The sequence below is a fragment of the Chanodichthys erythropterus genome, chromosome 20 (genome assembly GCF_024489055.1).
Source record: "Chanodichthys erythropterus isolate Z2021 chromosome 20, ASM2448905v1, whole genome shotgun sequence".
In the NCBI taxonomy this organism is placed as follows: domain Eukaryota; kingdom Metazoa; phylum Chordata; class Actinopteri; order Cypriniformes; family Xenocyprididae; genus Chanodichthys; species Chanodichthys erythropterus.
The window spans coordinates 29,900,508-29,923,921 of record NC_090240.1 but is presented as its reverse complement, the minus strand read 5'-3'; the positions used below and the strand labels follow the sequence as shown (position 1 = coordinate 29,923,921).

The window sequence follows — 23,414 nt, the reverse complement described above, 5'->3', positions numbered from 1 at the left end:
GTAGGGGCCGGCGTTTTTTTGCAGAGATGGGCCCCACTTAAACCTGACAGGGTGAGAGGAGGATGGGAGGAAGAAAGAGATAAAGAGAGAGAAAGTGGAGAGAAGTGCTCCGAGGGATCTGACAAAGCTGATAATTACTCCTGTAGCCAGGGTCCGCATATGCTAGACCGACGGGCCAGAGTTCTGCACCTCTCTCCAGGGTACCGGTCTCTGAAGTGCTGAGGAGTCACTTCTCTCGCCTCTAGTCAATCACCGCGTGGAGCTCAACAGTCATGCACGCTTCCGTAACCTTCGGCCCGCCGCATGGAGACAGGTGTAGAGAGGAGATGTTACTCTGGCGTGACAAGGTGAGGGGTTGTTGGGGTGCGGGAGCTGTCGGACATGTCCTCAAGCCAGGAGGCCACAGAGCAGCAGTGCAGAACTCTCTTCTTAAAAATCACACATTTGTACTTGAATCCAACTTTCAGCACACCTGAAATCATTTGATATTATAGGACTGTCAAATTACCACTTTTAGTCGACTTCAATTGCATGACATGCCAATCAAGTAATAAAATGAATTACATTAAAAAAATATTTGATGATAAAAGCTCCCAAATGAAGTTCAAAAGACTTTATGTTAATGAAGAGGTGCACAAACTTTTTTTGTCAGCCCAACCCCTTAGACGTTAAATATGTACTTGAAGTATCCTCTGGTATTTCTATAATATAATGGCAAACTTGCATGTTCAAAGTTATCTGATGTTAATATTAGTAATAATTAGTAGTAGTAGTTGTTGTTGTACTAGTATTAGTATAACTAATTCTAAAATCAAAGACAATAAAGCTAAAGAAATATATTACTGTTGTAAATTACAATTGTACTGTAAAAAATGAATATTTAATAATTCTAATAAATGAAATGCACTGCATGCTTCACTCTGAAACATGCAGCTCATAAGACTTTAGCTTTTCATCTCTGTTTGGTGAGCCCTGCATTAATGTAACAGATGAAAAATAATAAATATTTGATGAAAAAAAAATGACGACATTACAAACTGGCTATATTAATTTGAATATTAATATTGACATTATTATTAATATAAATGAAGAATGCATAATGTTAACAGTCATATTAAAATTGATATACATAATATTAAACATTTTCATGTTGATATTGACATTAAAATGATAGAAAAATAATATTAATGTTGATAGCTTAATGGTAATATAATATAATATAATATAATATAATATAATATAATATAATATAATATAATATAATATAATATAATATAATATAATTAATATAATATAATATAATATAATATAATATAATATAATATAATATAATATAATATAATATAATATAATATAATATAATATAATATAACAAATTGATAGATTAATATTCTACATGTAGTTCTTTAATTTATGCTTATTTAATTTGGGGAAAATGTATTTTCTGCAATACAGCAATAAATTACTGAATCTAATGAGAATCACCACTGAGAATAATTAAAAACAAGTCTAAAATAAAATGTCTGGACAAATTATGATAAGAATTTGGGGGTTGAAATGTCATGAAAACAATGTCACAATGCAGATAAAATAACTGCTTTTGTATGTACATTTTTTCCCTTTTGATTTTGGGGTAAAATGTGATCTGGACAAGTTTTCAATTCATTCACCCTGACTTAAAGACTGAAAAGGAGCTGCCGATGGTTACGCAAACTGAGATGTCTTCAAAGGTGTACAACTGGGGACTATTCATGAATCATTCCTGGTGGAGATGGAACCTTCCTAGGCCACACCACCCCCAATTACAGAAGAAAAGGTTATGATAAAAGTCTAAAATACCAATGCAAAACTCTCAAAGCAATGTAACTACAAAAACTACATAAATTACCCATGATGACAATGACTCATCATGGTCAAATAAAGTTCTTCATTCACCTGAACAAATGAAGTGAAGAGAGCATGGTGAGAAGAGAATGCTACAAGATAATTATCAGAATTCAAACCAGAAACCTCTGGCGTGTGAAAAAAGTATTTCTTGTGAGAAAAAAAAAAAAAAAAGAAGCACTGCTGGTTTTTACTTTTATTTAGGTTGCAAAAGACTTATGAACATGTGCTGTACTATGGCTGTGCTAAAGCAAGACTTATGACCCACAGTCTAGTCGTCCCACACTTCCACCCACCCTTCCAGCCAAGAGTTCCTCTAATGAGGGCCTTTCCTCTGAGAGCCCGCAAACAACATCCATCGCAAAAAAACACACAAAAAAACAACAACAAATGCCTGGCTAAGGCTATATAATTGGCTGCCAAAGAGCAAGCAAGTTTACTGGGAAGGGAGACCAAGCATGACGCTGACCAGATGCATTTCTTACTATTCTTGTTTGCTTCCTTTACTTTGCTTCATTCTTTTAAAGAGACAGTTCACCCAAAAATAAACATTGTGTCATGATTTACTCACCCTCGTGTTGTTTCAAAACTATATTTTTTTCTAAGCAACACAAAAATAAATTGAGAAATTCATGAACAGCTCTTGCAGTTCACAGTGACTGTGTCTGGTTATCAATTTAATCTCATATATTTAATGAGAAAATGCATTAATGTTTTTGAATGAAAGAGTTTAGTGAGTGATGCAATGACTCACTATGAACACTCTTTTTGTTTCTGAATGAAATCAGTTAGGTTAAAGTGAACTACCTACTCAAAAAGTAAAAATAGATATATTATTCACATTAAAACATGTAAATGTATCAGGGTAATATTTATTGTGAATAAAAAAAAATTGACTTTCATTACAATATTTCAGTATTTATATTAAGATTTTATTTAATAAACTTATTTCTTTTTTTTTTTGCAATACTGAAATTAGAATTGGAGAAAAATATAGAAAAAAAACATTTGTTATGCAAAATATAATTAATAATATTATTTTTCAGTTTGGTGTGCAATATAACTAGCACATTTTTGTGTGGGTTTCATTTGATTACAATAACCAACAACTTCTTGCATTGAACCTCAGCATTAGCAAACACATTCAAACCTCTTGTGATGCACCCAATTCACCCCTCTCACTGCCTAGACCATATCCCTGACTGACAGGTCTAGCTAAGTTTCTTAACAACCCTGTAGGTTAGGTAGTTCGCCTTGGCTGGATCGCAGTTTCTCAGCAGGCATTTTCAATTTGAGTTATCAGATCCACCGCACTCCTCGCTTGGGAATGGGGGCAGAATGGCCCTGAAGCCATTGCTGTGTTAGAGCTCCATGTGTTGGCGAGGCAAACGACAGAGGGACCCTGAACCGCTCGAGGCTCGTGAGGCGGGTGAGGATTAAACGGCGGCCTTGTCATGCTCCAGAAGTCGGGGGTCTGGAAGCTGCCGTAGCCTCAGGGATTAAAACCAGGATTAAAACATCAGCTCCACGCAGGTAGAACAGCAAAAATGCTTGCTAAAACTCTGCAATATAACTGCCAACAAGTGGATTGGACGGACTGAACAAACTGTACCTAAGCTAGTGCGGAAACTAAAGCCCCGTTTCCACCACAGGAACTTTCTCCAGGATCTAGGGACTTTGGGGTGGTACTCGGTGTGTTTCAACCGCAGGAACCAGGGTCTAAATAAAGTTCCAGGTAAAATCTTCCCCCTCAGAAAGTCCCTGCTCACGAGGAAGTATTTTTCAAAGTTCAGGAACTTTCGGGAGTGGGACTTGGGCACTGAACATGCTGATTGGTTGACTCCACACAGCATTTTATTTCAACCACCATTTTTATAAGTCTGTTGCAGTGCGTGCAGTAAGAGTTGTTAGCTATTCGAATCAACGTGGATTTTAAAATACGACCGATGGGCTGACGACGAGGTTCAGGCTTTATTAATCTTATATGCGGAGGATGAAATCCAGTGGGAACTGGAAAGTCGCGCGCACTCCTACGTCACTGGATTCTTCTTCATGGTACTTTAGACCACTATGGAAACGCAGAGACCAACGGGTCTGGGGGAAAAAAGTTCCCGGAACAAATTGTTCTGAGTATTTTTGGTGGAAACAAGGCTTAAGAAAGAATTGATTAGAAATTTCTAGTCTTTCAAATTTAAACTCAAAATCGATGTTAAAATTGATCCAATTTTTACTTTGCACACACAAACACCAAGAATGTGTGTTAATTAATCAGTGCATGATGTTTAAAATTAAAGGGGACCTATTATGCCCTTTTTCAAAGTCTTGATTTTGTTTTCGGGATGTACTAGAATAGGTTTTCATGTTTGAAAATATAATTAGTCACTCCAGAGAACACGTCTCCACTGCTCTAGAGTCCTGTGGCAGCGTGCTTTACACCACTGCATCCGATGCTTTGCATTGCACTTGATGATGTAAGGCTTGGCTGCAGCTGTTCGGCCATGGAAACCCATTCCATGAAGCTCTCTACGCACTGTTCTTGAGCTAATCTGAAGGCCACACGAAGTTTGGAGGTCTGTAGCTATTGACTCTGCAGAAAGTTGCTGACTTCTGCGCACTGTGTGCCTCAGCGTGCGCCGACCCTGCTCTGTGATTTTACGTGACCTACCACTTTGTGGTTGAGTTGCTGTTGTTCCCAATTGCTTCCACTTTGTAATGATACCACTGGAATATTTAGTAGTAAGGAAATTTCACGAATTGACTTATTGCACAGGTGGCAACCTATCACGGTACCACGCTTGAATTCACTGAGCTCCTGAGAGTGACACATTCTTTCACAAATGTTTGTAGAAGCAGTCTGCATGCCTAGGTGCCTGATTTTATAAATCTGTGGCCATGGAAGTGATTGAAACACCTGAATTCAATGATTTGGAGGGGTGTCCCAATACTTTTGGCAATACAGTGTGTATTTATGCTGCAGCACCTCTCTTACCATTCTGTCTATAATGGTCTATTTAGTTTTGGTATCCTTCTGAAAAGCACAATGTGCTCTGATTGGTCAGTTGGAACCGAGTGTTGTGATTGGTCAACCACTTCAAGTGTGTTTCAGAAATGATACGCACCTTTACCATAACTGTGAGTTTCAACACATTACTAACGCAATGTAACAAGGCCTCGCCCCTTTTTTTATTGTGACATGTACGTTCCTGGAAGAAAGACTACAATCGAGGCTTTTTCAGGGAGTTCAGAAACAGTGCGCACTGATATAGTGAATACTTCCTTTGGAGTGACTTTATGCATTGTAACTTTGCAGACATTTTTCATGCTAAACAGCAAAATTAAATAAAGTTGAAAATATAAAATAGCATAATAGGCCCCCTTTAAAAATGGGGACCTCTGAATCTCTCATTAAGAACAAATCTGCAACAATGTTCCAGTGGACATCACCAAACTTCCTTCTGTCAATCTTTCAATTCCAGACATCTGGCTCTATTCTATCACGAAACGCCTACTTTTTTCCTCTCATTTCACCATCTCATTACAAAAGTAAAAAGGGTTGTGAACACCATTTCATGTGACTTTAAAGAGATGCTTCAGTCTGCTTTCGGCTCGGCTGTTTTAGTAAAAGAACAAGGTCATACACTACCAACAAAGACACAAAAACTGAAGTAGTCATGTACAGATGTTCTTCTGTGCTCTGATTGGCAGATGAGACATACCCAGGGGGAAGCTCATTACCCAGGTGCCAACATCGTTTGTATAACCTCAAAGCACTCGCCTCTTTGCCATCTTTGCACCTACGACTGGCACTTACCGACAGCTGGTACAAAACCTGTGAGACTCAAGAGGGACAGGAGAGGAAACAAGCTAACACAAACAATTACACACCTAAATCACGTACACTCGATCTGACGATCTGAGCTCAATGGCGTGTTGCCTCGCTACACGATACCGCACTCTGGGACGGCCTTGCGAGATTATCGTTTCAAATCCCTCTTTAAATCTAGCACAAAGCATGCTGGGAGAGAATTAGTCACAAGCCATCTGCAGGTTTAACGGTCAAAAGTGTTATTTTTGTATTGTCAAACATGAAGGCAATTTTAAGTGTCGTCTGGTGAATTCAGGATTTAAATGTTTTGAATGATTGCCCTCCTTTACAAAAAATTAGCTAACGCACAAAAGATCCCACAGTGCTTTGTTCTGTGGGGGGTTTGGATGAAAAGCCAGACATAACAGAAGGGATCCAGAAGAAAAATGGCTTTCAAAAATATCTATAGAGCAAATCATTTTTATGTACAATCCATTCAAAACAAAGCAACCACAAGCTCTGGAGATGATCAAAAATAGTATAAATAGTATAAAAATAGTATAAAAAGTGGATTCTATGTAAAGACATCCACTAATCAGTCACCGCTGTTATCATGGAAACAGAAATCAATCAAACAGGAAAAACTGCTGGATTCTAGTTAAATTGCTATCTAACTCTAACAATATTTTTAGCAAATTTGTTGTCTAGGACATGACATAACAATAAAATAACTATTAAGCTATGATAATACCAGGAGTGCACTGAAATTTCAGCTAGGTTGTAGAAAATTTCATCCAAATTTCTTTGGAAATTTGAACAATTTGAACGAGTAAAATATTTTTTAAATTGAAAAACACATTAATAAAGAGCATCAAGAAGACTGTAAAAAAAAAAAAAAATCCCCGTAAAATTTACAGTAAAACAAAGGCAGCTGTGGTTGCCAGAACTTTATCGTAAAAAATACGGTAGCAATGTTTTAGGTTTTAAGTGAAAGCACTTAGTTTACTGTCTATGTTACAGCTAAAAAACATATAATTTAAAGGTTTATATTGTAATAATTACGGTTCATAACTGTTTATTTTACACTGTAAAACAAACTGTTAAATTTACAGTAAAAAAAAAAACGTATTTAATTAACTGATATAATGTTAAAGGTCCCGTTTTTCGTGGTTTTTTTGAAGCTTTGATTGTGTTTATAGTGTGCAATACAACACGTGTTCATGTTTCGCATGTAAAAAAACAGTATTTTTCACACAATTTACTTATCTGTATACCGCTGTTTCCACTGTCATAAAAACGGGCTGATGACTTCCTTGTTCTATGAAGTCCCTCCTGCAGAAATACATAACGAGTTCTGATTGTGCCAGCGGTTCCTGTGTTGTGATTCGACAGCAGCTTAGCGCTCCTTGCCCGGAAAGGTCACGCCTCTCACCATAACGTGGAGATGCACGCGCTCAGTGTTATTGTAAACATGTCTTTAATTTTACCCTATCAATTTGAGCCGGAATTAGACCCGGTGATTGAACTGCGGGATGAAAATAACAGCGTTTCGACGACATGGCGACAAACACACTCTACAAACGCAACTCTTGTGTATTCCTGTGGGCGGAGGTTAGTCAAAAAACTGTTTTAGTTACGTCATTAAAGAAGGAAGTAGAGGGATGTAAGTCCAAACTGGCCGTTCGATGTAGGCGACTTCTGTTAAATAAAATATCTCGCTTGGCATTGAACTTTGAGCTTTAAAATTTTACAGATTTTATTTATACTCTAACAACAACAACATTACACACTAACTAAAGTTTGAAACATGGGATCACGAAGAACGGGACCTTTAAATTTACCAACCTATTGAAGTACTAATATCTGTTTCATACCTTTGTAATACACTGACAACCACCAAACACAGTAGTGATGATGAGTCACATGATTAATCAAAGTTCATCACAAGCAGCTTTTCCACAAGCTGAGAGGGACAATAGAAGCTGCGCAGTGTGTCATTCACACAAACACTAAACACAATCACGGTAACACACATGAAATTTTAAAAATGCAATAAACATTAATTTAACAACATTAGATGTAACATAAAACCCTAATGTACATAACTGATTAGAAAAAAATAAGAAGAAACAGTTATTTCAACAAAAATACATCAAATGTGAAGTTTCACACAGGGAATTGTGGGAATGTCAATTTACGGTTTTTCACTGTAAATTATAAAATGACTAGTTATTTTTCACTTCCAAAAATGGTAGATTTAACGGTATTTCCTGTAAAATGACATTAAATGTACCGTTAGGTCTATTACAGTTATGCACTGTATATGGTACGGAAACTTTCTGTAAACCAATTAAAGGTGATAGAGAGGATTTTTTCGTCGACTGAGAATCCAAAGACTGAGTTTTTGAAACTTCAAAGGAACGCCTCCCAAAACTCGTGCACGAGTATTGGAACACGAGTGTTTACCACCGGCATTTGCTGTGTCGTGTTTTTTGGATTCATTATGTCGGACTCACCGCAGGTAACTTATAATCTGCAGTCGTTATTCCTGTCTCCTGACAAAAACATTGCATGCGGCGCCTGTGGAGTGTGGAAAGTTACTGGAGCGCACAGCCGCGCTCGTCTCTCACATGGAACATCACGGCAGTGATTGCGTAAACGATTGGCTGATGTTTTTAAGGCCCTACCTCGTGCACAGATGATTTATATTAATATTATTACTTTCAGTGCGCCTAATAAATAGTCTTTTATCAGTTAGTAAAGACAGTTTCAAGTAATATTGCAAAAATGTATAAAACAAAACATCCTCTTTAGCACCTTTAACTGTTTTTCACCATAGAATTTTTAGTCTTTTAACGTTAAAATCATTCAAATTTTAACGTTAAAATCATTAAAATTTACAGTGTACCCTAGCTTGTGTAGAGGCAGTTTACTTGTGCTATGTATTTACATCCGAGCCGTTGTGGGTGCTTTTGGTGGTGGACAGGTCATCATAGCCACTCGGATTGGTCTGCAGCTATGCAGCCCCATTCGCAGCAGTGCGCGATGCACTGCATGTTGTAACACATTCCTTCCAGAACCTTCTGTTGGCTCAGACCAGATGGGATGGCCTTTGTTGCCTTTGTGCATCGATGAGCCTTGGGAGCACAACACCCGGTTTGTGGTTTGTCCCTCCTCTGACCACTGTTGTTAAATTCTCACCACTGGTGACCAGGAGCAACCTACAAGCCTTGCCATTTCAGAGATACTTTGACCCAGTCACCTTGCCATAATTTGACAATGTGGCCCATGTCAAAGTCACTTTATTTCCGCATCCAACATATTGATTACAAGAACTGATTGTTTGCTTACCATCTAATCTACCCAGACCTTAGAGAATGATATTCGCTTCACATGTGACTGGTCATAAAGTTTTTGCTCATCAGTGTACACCACTGTAAGTACAGTTCTGCTGCAATGCGCAATTCATTCCCTCATAAAAGATAAGGATGCAGTCTGAAACCTTTTTCTCTTTTTAACTATTCAATCCCCCCCTCCGAATGAGAAAACGAATGGGACAAATACATTCGGAAACTAGAGATAGAAAGAATGGCTGGAAAGAGGTAGAGACAGAGTACTGTGGTGGAGACAGAAAAAAAGAGGGAAGGAGAAAACGTGTTTTTTAAAAAAAAAATCCTCAGCAAATGGTGAGCAGCTCTGGGCGACGGTAGGGTCGTGGTGAGCTACAAACAATCTGCATTAATTACAGCAGCTGGAGATTCATTCGGACCTAGAGAGAACAAAATGCTTGTGTCTCCTGCATAGGAGAAAAGAAATTGGCTTTAATGAATCTCAAATGCAATTCAACCTTGCCAATTCCACACTCGGGTTCTGAGAGGTGGAAGAAAGTCAGATAGCGACCACAACATGAAGTTGATAGCAAAGAATAATAATCGATGTTTGGGGGAGGGCTCTTCAGATGTTGCGTTTACGTTAATGAGAATCTGCCCGTCCATTCTGGCATGTTCTGCACCTTCCACATGCACTTACTTTCATTCTACCACTTGCCGAGAAGGGACAGAAATGACCTATCTCCATAGAAACCAGGCCATATTCCTTTGAAAGCAATGGAGCAAGGCTACGATGGTGCCTCGCTTTTGACCCTATCATCAATTATAGACTATTTCAGGAAGTAAACTAGAGGACTGCAGAAAGGCTTACCTTGCCGGCAACATGATCATTAATTTAATGAAACATCTTCAAGGCACTAAAAAAATCTCATCTCTATTCAGGAAAGTCAAGGTTATTATGAGGCTGTTATCAGCCGGAACAAAATAAGATTTTTTTTCAGGCGTGTTTGTTTAGTAAATGTCTGCATCAATTTTTTAAACATGGGAAACTTAAATCTGAGGTCTGTTAACTTTTATACCCACTTAACTAAAAAAGTCTCTTTAGGTGACCATTTTTTCTATATAATCAATTAAAAAACAAATAGTTGCAAGAAACGTTTGATTGTTCTTTAAAGGGTTAGTTCACACAAAAATGAAAATTCTGTAATTTATTACTCACCCTCATGCCGTTCCACACCTGTAAGACCTTCGTTAATCTTCAGAACACAAATTAAGATATTTTTGTTGAAATCCGATGACTCAGTGAGGCCTCCATAGCCAGCAATGTCATTTCCTCTCTCAAGATCCATTAATGTACTAAAAACACATCTAAATCAGTTCATGTGAGTTCAGTGGTTCAATATTAATATTATAAAGCAACGAGAATATTTTTGGTGCACCAAAAAAACAAAATAACAATTTTAAAACACTGTTTCAGGAAGCTTCGCAGTGTTATGATTCTTCTGTGTTGAATCATGATTCTGATCGCGTGTAAATCACTATATAAGCTGTTATTTTGTTTTTTTTGGCGCACCAAAAATATTCTGGTCACTTTATAATATTAATATTGAACCACTGTACTCACATGAACCGATTTAAATATGTTTTTAGTACCTTTATGGATCTTGACAGAGGAAATGTCATTGCTGGCTATGAAGGCCTCACGGAGCCATTTCAACAAAAATATCTTAATTTGCGTTCCGAAGATTAACGAAGGTCTTACGGGTGTGGAACGGCATGAGGGTAAGTAATAAATTACAGGATTTTCATTTTTGGGTGAACTAACCCTTTAACACTAAATCCTGCCCTGAAAACAAGCAGATGCTGTTAGCGCTTATTTTAATCTTAAAATATTTGCATTATAATTAAGTGACAATTCCATAATCACTTCTTACTTTATATTGGCTTCACTTCTGGTTGCAGCAGTGTGAAACTGTTCGGCAGACGTCCTGAAGCGTTCCTCATTCTGAAACACAAACAATAAAAATACTGATTATGAAATGAACTTCATCTGAATATCTCAATAAACTAACTGCTAGAATGCAAGTGATGACAGAATGCAAGATTATACAATAAACATAAAGCTGATAGAATAGAATATAGCAGGGATGGGCAACTCCGGTCCTGGAGGGCCACTGCCCAGCAGAGTTTAGCTCCAACCCTAATCAAACACACCTGAACCAGCTAATCAAGGTCTTTAGGATTAGTAGAATTAGGATAACTTAGTTATCCACAAGTTTCCTACACCCCATGAGGCCTTGCGTCAAACGTCGGAGTTTCTTCCGGTTCGAAGTAAACAAGCTGGACGTGACACTCATTCATTCAACAGTTGACAGTGATTCAAGATTTAACGATCCAAACTTGCGAACGTTTGTTTTTTACTTAAAGATTTAAGATTCCGGCATCAATATTTGAACAATGTTTTACAATAAAAAAATGTTACAGTAATAGTAATGTATTAATTTATGTCAGGAGTGCACATCAATCAAGCTAAATCTAACTGATATTTATATTGACATAAAAAGAAAACACAGACCTATTCAGTTGCGCCTGCTTCCATTTATTTGCGATCACAAGAATGCAAAAAACAATTCCATTAAGGCTTTTAAATCTAAAGGCTTACACATTTAGAAATATATTGATAACATACCCTATGTTTACGTCACTTTTCTGAGACTTTCTATTAATTTTCCTCTAAATTATGCGACGATTGATATCCGAGGATGTTTGCGCGATCTCTCCGTCTATCTATCCTGATCCTTTCAGCCAGAGCAACAGAGGGAGCTCATGAGAAGACAACAAGAGTTATGAGTTATAAGAGTTAACCGGAGTGTGAATCTGTGAAATATGCATTTGTCAGGAATCAACAGGCACAGGGAAGAGACAGATAAAACATTAAACCAAATAAATACACGATTATAATCACATAAGAACTGTCTTCATTCCTCAAGCAGTCTCTGATATTTTCCATAAGTGTATTATTGCAGTGGTTAACATAAGTAGCCTTTAGCATCGCATACAGTGGAAACGCGACTGGATCTGGCACGCACGACACGTTAGTAGTCAATAACATCAAAAGGCTTTGGTGCTAGCATCAGTGACGGGAAGTACAGACAGCGGCTTGTTCGTATTGCAGGGTCAGGATGCTCTAGTCATGCAGCAGCACTTTTGTGGAAGGTCAGTAAAGTAAAGAGCAATTAAGGGCACGAAAACTGTTTATTGTATTGTGATATTAATGTAGTAAACTGAGATGTTGTCCCTGAGCACCATAACGACATCTCTCATAAAGATTTGAAACTTTACAAAGTAAACAATGATCCAAAAAACACTTAGCCTCTTCGCTAATTAGAACACAAAATACCATTGGTATGCTACTTCCGCCGCCTCACCGGAAGTTGTACCCACGTTCTCTTTTACAGGAAACAGGTGGATAGGCAAGTGAGTTTTTAATCAAGGATGGAGATAAACTCTGCAGGACACTGGCCCTCCAGGACCGAAGTTGCCCATCCGTGGAATATAGAATAGAATATATATATATATTTTTTTTTTAAATGATTGGTGATCTTATTTTGTAACCTTCATCTGTATACCTCAATAAACTGACTGCTAGAATGCAAGTGAGGGATTATACAATGAGCAAAGCTGATAGAATATAGACTAGACTAGAATAGACTAGAATAGACTAGACTAGACTAGACTAGAATAGAATAGAATAGAATAGAATAGAATAGAATAGACTAGAATAGAATAGAATTTTTTAAAAGATTGGTGATTTTATTTTGTAATCAACAATTTCATTCAAAAATATAAACATTTCATAGTGATTCCAAACTTTTGTAATGCAAATATTTTAAAAGGCCATGGGGAGAGAAAATGCATCTTGGGAAGACAATTATGGCACTTAAGAGAGTCACATAAAGACACCGAACACTCTCTTGTATATGTTTCTGATTTCCCGTGTACAGACAAGAAACAAAATGGAAAAGAGCCAAATGATGAGTGTATGAGGCTCGAAGAGACCTTTGAACATCTAGATCCTAAATTATTTAAGTCAGTTAATAGTTTTCAGCTATTAATTCTACCTCTTGCAGTAGAAGAACATTTGGCTATTTAAGCACGATCACAAAGACAACTACTAAATGTTAAGGGTTTTAATGAGGCGTTACACCTTGTGGGGACACCTTTCTCAGATTCTGATGCTATGAACATACAAAGCCATTTACAGTACATGCAAGAAAACAAATGTTATAATTTAGAGTTATTTATTTTGTTCATCATTTTATTTTTTTCTCTGATGTTAAGACCAGGTTTTGTGCACCAAAAAAAAAAAAAATTTGGCTGACATTTCTTCTCTTCTATGATGACGTGTTTACTGGCGCGAGGGCGGGACGACCTGTCATTCACATGAGATCAACCAATACCAAACCACAACCATCTAATGATCCAATCAATTGCCGATGGACAAGTACCACCCTACATTTTTTCATCTGCTTCACTCAGATACACGTCACAATAGGGAAGAATCGCAGCTTCAGTTTAATGCCAACTTCAAGACTATTTAAATGGCATCTTTACATACGGTATGAAATGAGACATATAGAAATGAAATTTACAGTCTTTCTTACAGTAAATCACATGAAGCAAAAATATTGATAACTCTTCCTGCACTATAGAGATTTTAAGAAAAGAAAAAAGCTATATGCCCTTCCCAGACTTCCTGTTTCTAAAGTAAATACAACAAAGCAAACTGCTTTCGTCAAGCCTCCGACTCAGTATATGCGGGCCAATTTTACCATGCGGTAATGTATTCATAAAAATGCTCTCCATCACCAGCAATATTATCAAACTCATTCTACAGGCATCTAGAAAATGTTAACCACCATGTGGGCGGATCCTTCATCATATGCAAATTAAAGAGTGAAAACTGTTGCGTATGATGCAACAGAGTCTAGCAGAATTACCGACACACTGACCCAAATACATTTCCTGAATCCCTTTATCCTTTTGGGGAGCAATCCCTGACAGATCTTCAATTCAGGGTCATTTTCATGCCAGCGGGAAACACTTAATGCTGTAAAACAAAACTAATCCTCAATAACAAGAGCTTTCCTGCCAGGGCCAGTGAGCTTAGGACCCTAATTCTGTAAATGAAAAACACTTACGTATAGATCTGAAGCAATTGTTGAGATTTACATGGGGCCTTTGGATACTTTCAAAGTCTTTGACATTTTCCATGTCTTTCACTGGAAGATAATGATATCTGACCATCATCACAGCTGCTATACAGCAGTTGACATTGGAAGGATTTATGTTAGAAATGAACAAGTGACTCTAAATGAGAACACAGAGGGGAAAGATAAGGGTTACCGAAATGAAAAACCTCTCTCGCATCCTCGCATGCATTAGCACAGAGCGTCCCTTCCTGTAGCATCGCAGCAGGAAGGGATTTGTTCGTTATAATCACGCAGCTGGCACCTGCTTTGTCATTCTCCTCTTTGCCTGGCACTGCCCGTCAGTGACACCCTCGCCTTTCAGTCACAGCCGCTGCATTTCTAATCCAATCAGCATTTTAATCTGTATCGGGCAGCTATGCTTCACTGCAGGGTGCATTTGCTGCAAGACTTCCTCCTAAGGACGAGCACTTCCTGTGACAGACAGGGATCAGCTCTGGGGAATCTATAGACCCAAAGCATTAACCAACCTTTATGACTGTAAACCGTGTTAGTGTACTATCAAAAAGAACCTTCAATTTTAGAACCGTGGCACAGTTGTTAGAGCACATGTTCCAGATACTCAGGCTATGTACACACGGCAAAGACTGTGGAGGATGAAGGTTTGAATCCTAAAAGCAAAAAGAGTAAAAGTAAAAAAACTGATAAAACATATTGGTTGAACGGTTATATTCTGTGGCATGTACACAGGATAAAGTACTAGGAACAGGCATTGCATCTGGGGCCTATTGCACCTGTATAAGGTACAACCTATCCTAGTAGTGGTATAAATAGGCAAGATACAATTTACAGACTATTAAAATATTCGAGTGCTGCACCATTAAACTTAGGCCACGTACACACTGCAGCTAAATTCGGTTGTCAGTTCACCTTTTAGTGCTTAATCTCGTTCTGTACACACACAGTTGAGTAAAATACGGGAGTGACAACCATATCCTACAACCGAATTAACTCCCGCAAAATAAAGGTAGTGACAACCGCATTTACAGAAATTCAATGCAGTGTGTATGGAACTCAACAACTAGTTGTTAATGATGTTTTGTAACCTTTATCCGAGATGTGTCTCTCTTCTGTATGTGCGGTGAATCACAGGGAAAGCGCGAGCCTTTTCTTATCCGTCTTGCCAGATCTTGCTAGAAAAATCAGTGAACAAGAATAAGCCCATGATAAACCTAAATAAATCCAAATGCTTTATGCTGAAAATAAGACCAAAATATCGTGATTCATGTCTGCTCACTTTAATTACTCCATAAACCTGTTTGCTTTATGAGAAGAGCTTAAACAAGCCCAAAAACGTTTATAACGAGTGATAATGGCAACACAGATAGAGCGCACTCTGTGTGAAACAGGCTGTACAAGCATAAACAAAACACGACGCCTCCGTCGACTGTGTTAGTGTGTTTAGTTAAATTGCTGAAAATAACGAGTGTTTTGTCATAATAACAGATACCAAACACTAGAGACACCAGAACATCGTTATGGTTTCCAAGCGGTCAATCATCGCATTTTCGAGAGTGAGTCATGTTCTGTACACACATGTAATGATAATTTAGGGGATTCACTCCTGTATTTAAATGTGGTTGTCCCTCCTGAAACTTACAGTGTGTACAGGGCCTTAGTTAAAATGTAATCCCAATTTATTTGATGGAAATAACATCACAACATTTATTTCCATCAAGAAGTACATCAATTTTTGGTCAAGATCTTGTATTGACAATGCAAGAGGTGAGCACTCTGTAAAGTCTACTCCATCACATCCCAAAGACTTTCAATGAATTTAAGGTCTGGACTCAGAGGTGCCAATTCATGTGTGAAAATATTTCTTCATGCTCCCTCCCAGCCCCAATTTGAGCCTGGTGAATCTTGGTTTTGTCTTCCTTCAATATGGCAATGATATGGCTTCCTACATGGTTGTTTAAGAAATGAAAAGCTACACACTCCATCAATTAGGGTTAGAAGAACTGTTGCCAAAAATATATAACATGCTATAAACATAATCATCACAGCAATAATGATCCAATCATAGACCAATCATAAGCATTTGCCTATTTAAATCCAAACAGCCACTTTTTTGGCGAGGCAGTGTATTAAGGAACACAAAATTGATAATAATAAGAAATCTGTCTTGAGAAGCAAATCAGCATATTAGAATGATTTCTGAAGGATCATTTGACACTGAAGACTGGAGAAATAATGCTGAAAATTCAGACAATTCAAACATATTAAAAAAGAAAACAGATTGTAGAAATTTGCATGGGGCTTTTGGATACTTCCAAAGCCTTTACGCCATTTTTTTATGCCAAGATAATGATATCTGACCATCACTATGGATTTATGCTCGAAATGAACAAATGACTATATTTAAATTGTAATAATTTTTCACAATATTACTATTTCAATGTATTTTTGATCAAATAAATGCATCCTTGGTGAACATTCGAGACTTAAATAAAATAAAAACACTGTCAACAATGCAGGTCAGTATCTGTTTGATCCATTATGTCAGAAAAAACTGATCTATTATATCAGAAAGGCCTTGTTTATATCTTGAAAGCCATGTCCAAACTTCCTTGTGGGTGATTAAATAACTGAATCAAGCATATCCATAAATATGAAAAGTTGATAAGGCTGAATAAGCAGACGCAACATAACCAGACGTTTTGTCAACGCATCAACATTTACTTTTTGCATTACCATACTGAGATGCAACACAGCAAAAATGTATGCAAAAAGTCCTAGTCTTAATTGTAATGCTGCTCCACCTCCCTGCTTCTCGCCATTACAGAGTCAACGAGCTATTACACCCCTGCAGCCCCTGACATCAGCGTACACCCAACACAGCATGATGAATGGAATAAAGTATAATTCTGCTTAAGAATTATAAAACTGAAATATTAAATACTTTGAAGTAAAGTAATTTTAGATGTGGTAGTGCTGGTTCCCCATGCCAAAGAGGGCCAGAGATCTGCCGCTCTCCTCTCCGTCCAGGTGAAGCTTGCTGTTGCCGGTTAGGGAATTTCTAGAAGGAGGGCTCCCGTTGACAGCACGTCAGCCCGGCTGCCAGGTTTTCAGGAGGATTATTATCTTGTACCCACGCTCAAGTGCTTTGCAACTAGTGACAAGGGGGAAAGAGCGAAGCGGGGGGGGGGAGGCTAAAACGGCGGGGCAATAAAAAAAATCTTGTATAGAGAGTGCGAAGCAGCTAAGAGCGGGACGCAGACATGAGTGGAGAAGCTTTAGCGGGATTAGGGAGCGCCAGCGCTAATTCAAAACGGTGGCGGAATGCTGCTGTTTACAGCTTTCGCTTCCAGCGGCGCTAACTCACCGTCTTTGGCAGAATTTATGGATGTTAGGCGATTATGTGTGCCACCTTCAAAAAGAAGTGGGAAAAAAAAAAAAAGCCACGTTTGCTGCGATAAACGGCGTTCACCACTTGCGGCGTGGAGAACGTTCCTGCGGTGGCTCGCCTGCGCTGCAGAGATAGACTTCTTCAGCCCCACCTGCCATCGACGGGAAACGGGAGAAGCAGGATGGATACACCACACCTCTCAGAGGTCTGTCATGAAGATACCCCCCCTCTAAACGCATACCAACAGAGCCCCACCCCCCCCCCCCGCCCAAAACACCATGCTAGGGTAACAGCAGTCTGAGCAGACATGCCAACTGCCTGCATTATCCCACTCCCGTGGTCTGACTGTGTCACACGGCAAGTAAAGCCTGACTGCAAACACTCTGTGCGCCTTTTATTGCCAGCTTCTGATCCCTTTGGCAAACGGCGCTTTCTTGTAATGAGGTAAATATAAATACTGGGGCATCTGACACACTGGGTTGATCCTATTTGCTATTAGACAGAAGATAGCTTGTCTGTAACCTCAATGTGTGCGAGATAGCGAGTGTGTATGTGTGTGAACGTGTGTATAGATGGGAGGGGAGCTCCCAATGTAGAATGTTTATTTATGATGATCGCACAGTAATTAGCACTGGGTCGCCATTAATCCTCACAGCCTGTGTCTGCCCTGAGCCAGCGACAGAGATTGACACAATGCGGACCACCCCCTCATGCCCTGACGGAATACTTGTGGCATAAATTTAGTTAACCACTTACATACCACCCATCTAAAAGACTTTGTTAGACTTTGAATCAGGGATGTGCGGCATTCAGATTTTAATTGAGAACGCCTTTTACATTCAGTTCCTGAATTTGAATTTGAATGTAAGGAAGTGTAGTTAAAATTAATTGAAATGCAAAGAAATTAATTTAACATTTTTAAATAAGAAAAATATAACAATCTAGACAGACGGACCAATAGAGAGACAAACAGACAGACAGACCAATAGACAGACAAACAGACAGAGAGACCAATAGACAGACAAACAGACAGACAGACAGACCAATAGACAGACAGACAGACAGACCAATAGACAGACAGACAGACAGACAAACAGACAGACCGACCAATAGAGAGACAAACAGACAGACAGACCAATAGACAGACAGACAGACAGAGACCAATAGACAGACAGACAGACAGACAGACCAATAGAGAGACAGACAGACCAATAGACAGACAAACAGACAGAAAGACAGAGACCAATAGACAGACAGACCGACCAATAGACAGACAAACAGACAGACAGAGACCAATAGACAGACAAACAGACAGACAGACAGACAGAGACCAATAGACAGACAGACAGACAGACCAATAGAGAGACAGACAGACCAATAGACAGACAAACAGACAGACAGACAGACAAACAGACAGACTACCAATAGACAAACAGACAGACAGACAGACAGACACCAATAGACAGACAGACAGACAGACAGACAGACAGACACCAATAGACAGACAGACAGACAGACCAATAGACAGACAAACAGACAGGCAGATAGACCAATAGACAGACAAACAGACAGACAGACAGACAGACCAATAGACAGACAAACAGACAGACAGACAGACCAATAGACAGACAGACCAATAGACAGACAAACAGACAGGCAGATAGACCAATAGACAGACAAACAGACAGACAGACAGACCAATAGACAGACAGACAGACAGACCAATAGACAGACAAACAGACAGACAGACAGACCAATAGACAGACAGACAGACAGACCAATAGACAGACAAACAGACAGACCGACCAATAGAGAGACAAACAGACAGACCAATAGAGAGACAAACAGACAGACAGACAGACCAATAGACAGACAGACAGACAGACCAATAGACAGACAAACAGACAGACCGACCAATAGAGAGACAAACAGACAGACCGACCAATATAGAGACAAACAGACAGACAGACCAATAGACAGACAAACAGACAGATAGACCAATAGACAAACAGACAGACAGACAGAGACCAATAGACAGACAGACAGACCAATAGACAGACAAACAGACAGACCAATAGACAGACAAACAGACAGACAGACAGACAGACAGACAGACAGAGACCAATAGACAGACAGACCAATAGACAGACCGACCGACCAATAGACCAACAGACCAACAGAGAGACAGACGGACAGACCAACAGAGAGACAAACAGACAGACAGTAGGGCTGGGCGATATATTGCATGCGATTCTCACGCGCATTTCGTCAGTAAAGCCGGTTCCCTGATTACCTCTAAATCGCCATCACCTGCTTTCAAATGGAGCGGCATTTAATAGACAAAGCCGTAGATCACTGATAAGCCACGCAAAATCGGGTTCAGTATCGAAGTCGATTCATCTTCGATACTGAACGCGATTTTGCGTGGCTTCTCCGTGAACTACGGCTTTGTCTATTAAATGCCGCTCCATTTGAAAGCAGGTGATGGCGATTTAGAGGTAATCAGGGAACCGGCTTTACTGACGAAATGCGCGTGAGAATCGCATGCAATATATCGCCCAGCCCTAACAGACAGACCAATAGACAGACAAACAGACAGACAGAGGCCAATAGAGAGACAGACAGACAGACCTACCAATAGACAGACATACAGACCAATAGACAAACAGACCGACCAATAGACATACAGACAGACAGACCAACCAACAGACAGACCGACCTACAGACAGACCTACCAATAGACAGAAAGACAGACCAATAGACAGACAGACAGACCAACCAACAGACAGACCGACCTACAGACAGACCGTCCAATAGACAGAAAGACAGACCAATAGACAGACATACAGACATCTAAACAGATAAAGAGACTGCAGTGGTTGAGTCACTGTTTCCCAGAATGAATAGCAATATTTGAAATAAAATAAACTTTTATGGACCAGGGTGGAAAAACACTTCACTTCCCAGAACGCATTACCTGAGCATTCGCTCTAACTGCTATGCCAAAGCTCCATATTCAATCAAAATGAACAGTATTCACTTTATACCTTCCCATACAAGGACTAACGTCCAGTGAAATATTAGTAACGTAGATTTAATATAAACGGACAAAATGGAAAACGGTGCTTGGAAGTGTATTATAAATCTGTCTCCGGCTCAAAATGAAACATGAATTAAGTCTGAAAGACAGTGGAGTGTAAATCTGCTGCATGCGAACAACGTTAACTGTACACCGTGGAACAAATCCCCTCTTTTCAGAGACACAAGCGTTAAATTATCAGCCCGGCAAAGCCACCATGGATGCCGTCCCAGTGTTAATATTTCCCTTTGCAATCCTTTGTTTTCGCATCATAATGAAGCATGTACCCAAAACATTCATCTCCATCTCCTTCCCCTGAATCACTGGACCCAAAGTGAATAAACAAAAAGGCAATTCTTCAAGCCAGTGAGTGAGCAACCCTCTTAGTACAGCTTATATGAACAAAGCAAGAGAAGCTGAACAAAGTGAGAGAGTCAAATAGAGAGGAATTATCTCTCTAAAGCTGTCAAGGTGGCTGGGTTATTCTCTTGTTCTGAATACAGCGTATGATAGAGTGAATACAAATATTGCATTTAATGCCATATTCTTTAGTCACTGAATACAAAACGACACCACACATTATTATTAATGGAGGAACAGCCTTGTAATATTTGTTTTGTTCCAAACACTGTATTCAACCAAATTTGTTTGACGTGACTAAGCAACAACATTATGTTTTGTTGTTTTTTGACTGAGGTTCTTCAAATATTGCATTCCAGGAAAAAGTCGACCATGATAATCAACCAAATTCATTTCGTGTTACTACGCAACAACAACAACAAAAAAAATGTATGGGGACTCTTATTTTGAAATGTCTTTGCTTTACTACTTCCAGCTACTCAAACAGATAAGGGAGATAAAATATGCACGTTTACACCCATCTAAAATATATTACAATATAAATGCCATAAAGTAAAAATTGTCATAACTCATAAATAGTAAATCATAAGCAATCGCTCAGCATTAATCTGTGGTATTCAATAATTGCAAAGTTTTTATTTTGAACATGCACCTCTCAAATTTAATTAAATCATATCCCTTTGAAGTTTAATAATCATATGTAGACATATCAAGATTTTCTGCCCTCAAATCTAAGACCTATTAAAATGATAACTACTAATGACTTTTTTTATACCATACGATATTTAAGACTTTTTATGACCATACAATTTATAAAACTGAATTTAAGACTTTTAAGGACCCACGGAGACCAAGAATATTTGAAGAATCTCTGCTAAAAGAAAACTGTAACCCATTTGATTAGTAACCTCAAACAAATTTCGTTTACAACAGTGGATGAATCACTTTATTCCCCAGAATGCACAGCAATATTTAAAATTCTGTAATCAACCAAAATCATTTAATATTACAACACAACTACGTGAAAATGTTTCTTCATCAAAATTTCTTCAAATAATGGTTTGCATTCTGGAAAATAAAGACTTCGACACTGTAAAAAAACAAATGTTTAACATTTCTTTGGCAGTGGCTCTTCGAAAAATTGCCATGAACTCTGGGAAATAAGGTGACAACCACAGTAGACCAACCCTCTTTAGACATATGGAAGGTCAAGTCGCCATTGGCTAGTAAATTTATTATTTTACTTACCAGACACAGACATATAAAATGGAATGCAAGAACAATGCATATGAAAAAATTCTATGTAAATATAATATTTAATTACTATTTGTAATTTGTAACTCCACATCCCTGGAGAAAAAATGCCTTTTTTTATGGACAACCACTTCCATACATACAGCACAGCCCCAGTTACACATTGGGCCATTTTCCTACGGCATGTTGGTAAAGAGGGGAAAGAAGCGAATCTCACTTTTTGCCTGCTGCATGCAGTCGATAAGACCTCAGAGAGAGCGTAGGAAAAAAATGGGGGAGGGAGTGCAAGAGAGAGAAAACGAATGAGGGGGGACTGAGGAAAATCACAAATCTTGGAGAGCAACTCTGACTTCATTTGCCAATAGCTGAATGGTTTTGAAGCTTTGGCTAAAGCACTTTCTGCACCATTGCCCCTTGCTGCGCCGACCAAGCCCTTTCCATTTAACGTAACTTTATTCGTTTTTTTACACCAATGGGGGTTAATCAAGGTGTGAACCCAGCGGATAAAGGCAGTTGGCGTTGCTGCCCATCCAATGGGAGCCAATGCACTTCAGATTCCCACTTCAGTGCTGTTTGAACCATTATGATCTCTGTCCAGTCATTTACAAAGGATAGATGGCCGAAGGTATAGGGCAGTGGAAAAAAGCCCTGCTTAGGCATTATCTCTCTCTGAAAGTGACTGAATGTGGCAGTAGAGGATAAACTCTGCTTTCATCCTCAAATAACAAGAATTGTGTACAAACAGAGGCGTCTCGTCTTCAACAACTATAGCCATGCGTGAAGCAGAAAAACCAACAACAGCATGGAAACAAGTTCTTAACCACCCACTGATCCTGAGTCGACTTATGCATACCTTTCCTTGAGGCTCTGCATCATAACTTTTATTTCAACTGTGAAAATTATATGAGAAGACAGAACTTAAAAGCCAGACATTTCAAAGCTTTTCCAAGAAATGGAATGGATGCCGTACCATGGTATTTGATCATTTACACACTAAAACCACAAGTATCAGAGAGCCATTTCATTAGTTTTTAGCATGTAGAAAGATATCAGGAAATTGGAAAGAATACCAAATTGACAGGAA

At 38.7% G+C, this 23,414-nt stretch overlaps 1 protein-coding gene across 2 annotated transcripts in view; it reads right to left on the bottom strand.

The window, feature by feature from the left end:
* The window catches only part of chchd6a (coiled-coil-helix-coiled-coil-helix domain containing 6a), an 81,711-nt gene that overhangs the window by 28,774 nt on the left and 29,523 nt on the right, over positions 1-23,414 (bottom strand). For both annotated transcript variants that reach the window (XM_067371320.1, XM_067371322.1), the window contains one exon: positions 10,953-11,023. In XM_067371320.1, the coding sequence (XP_067227421.1) occupies positions 10,953-11,023 (71 nt within the window). The remainder of the gene's footprint in view (positions 1-10,952; positions 11,024-23,414) is intronic.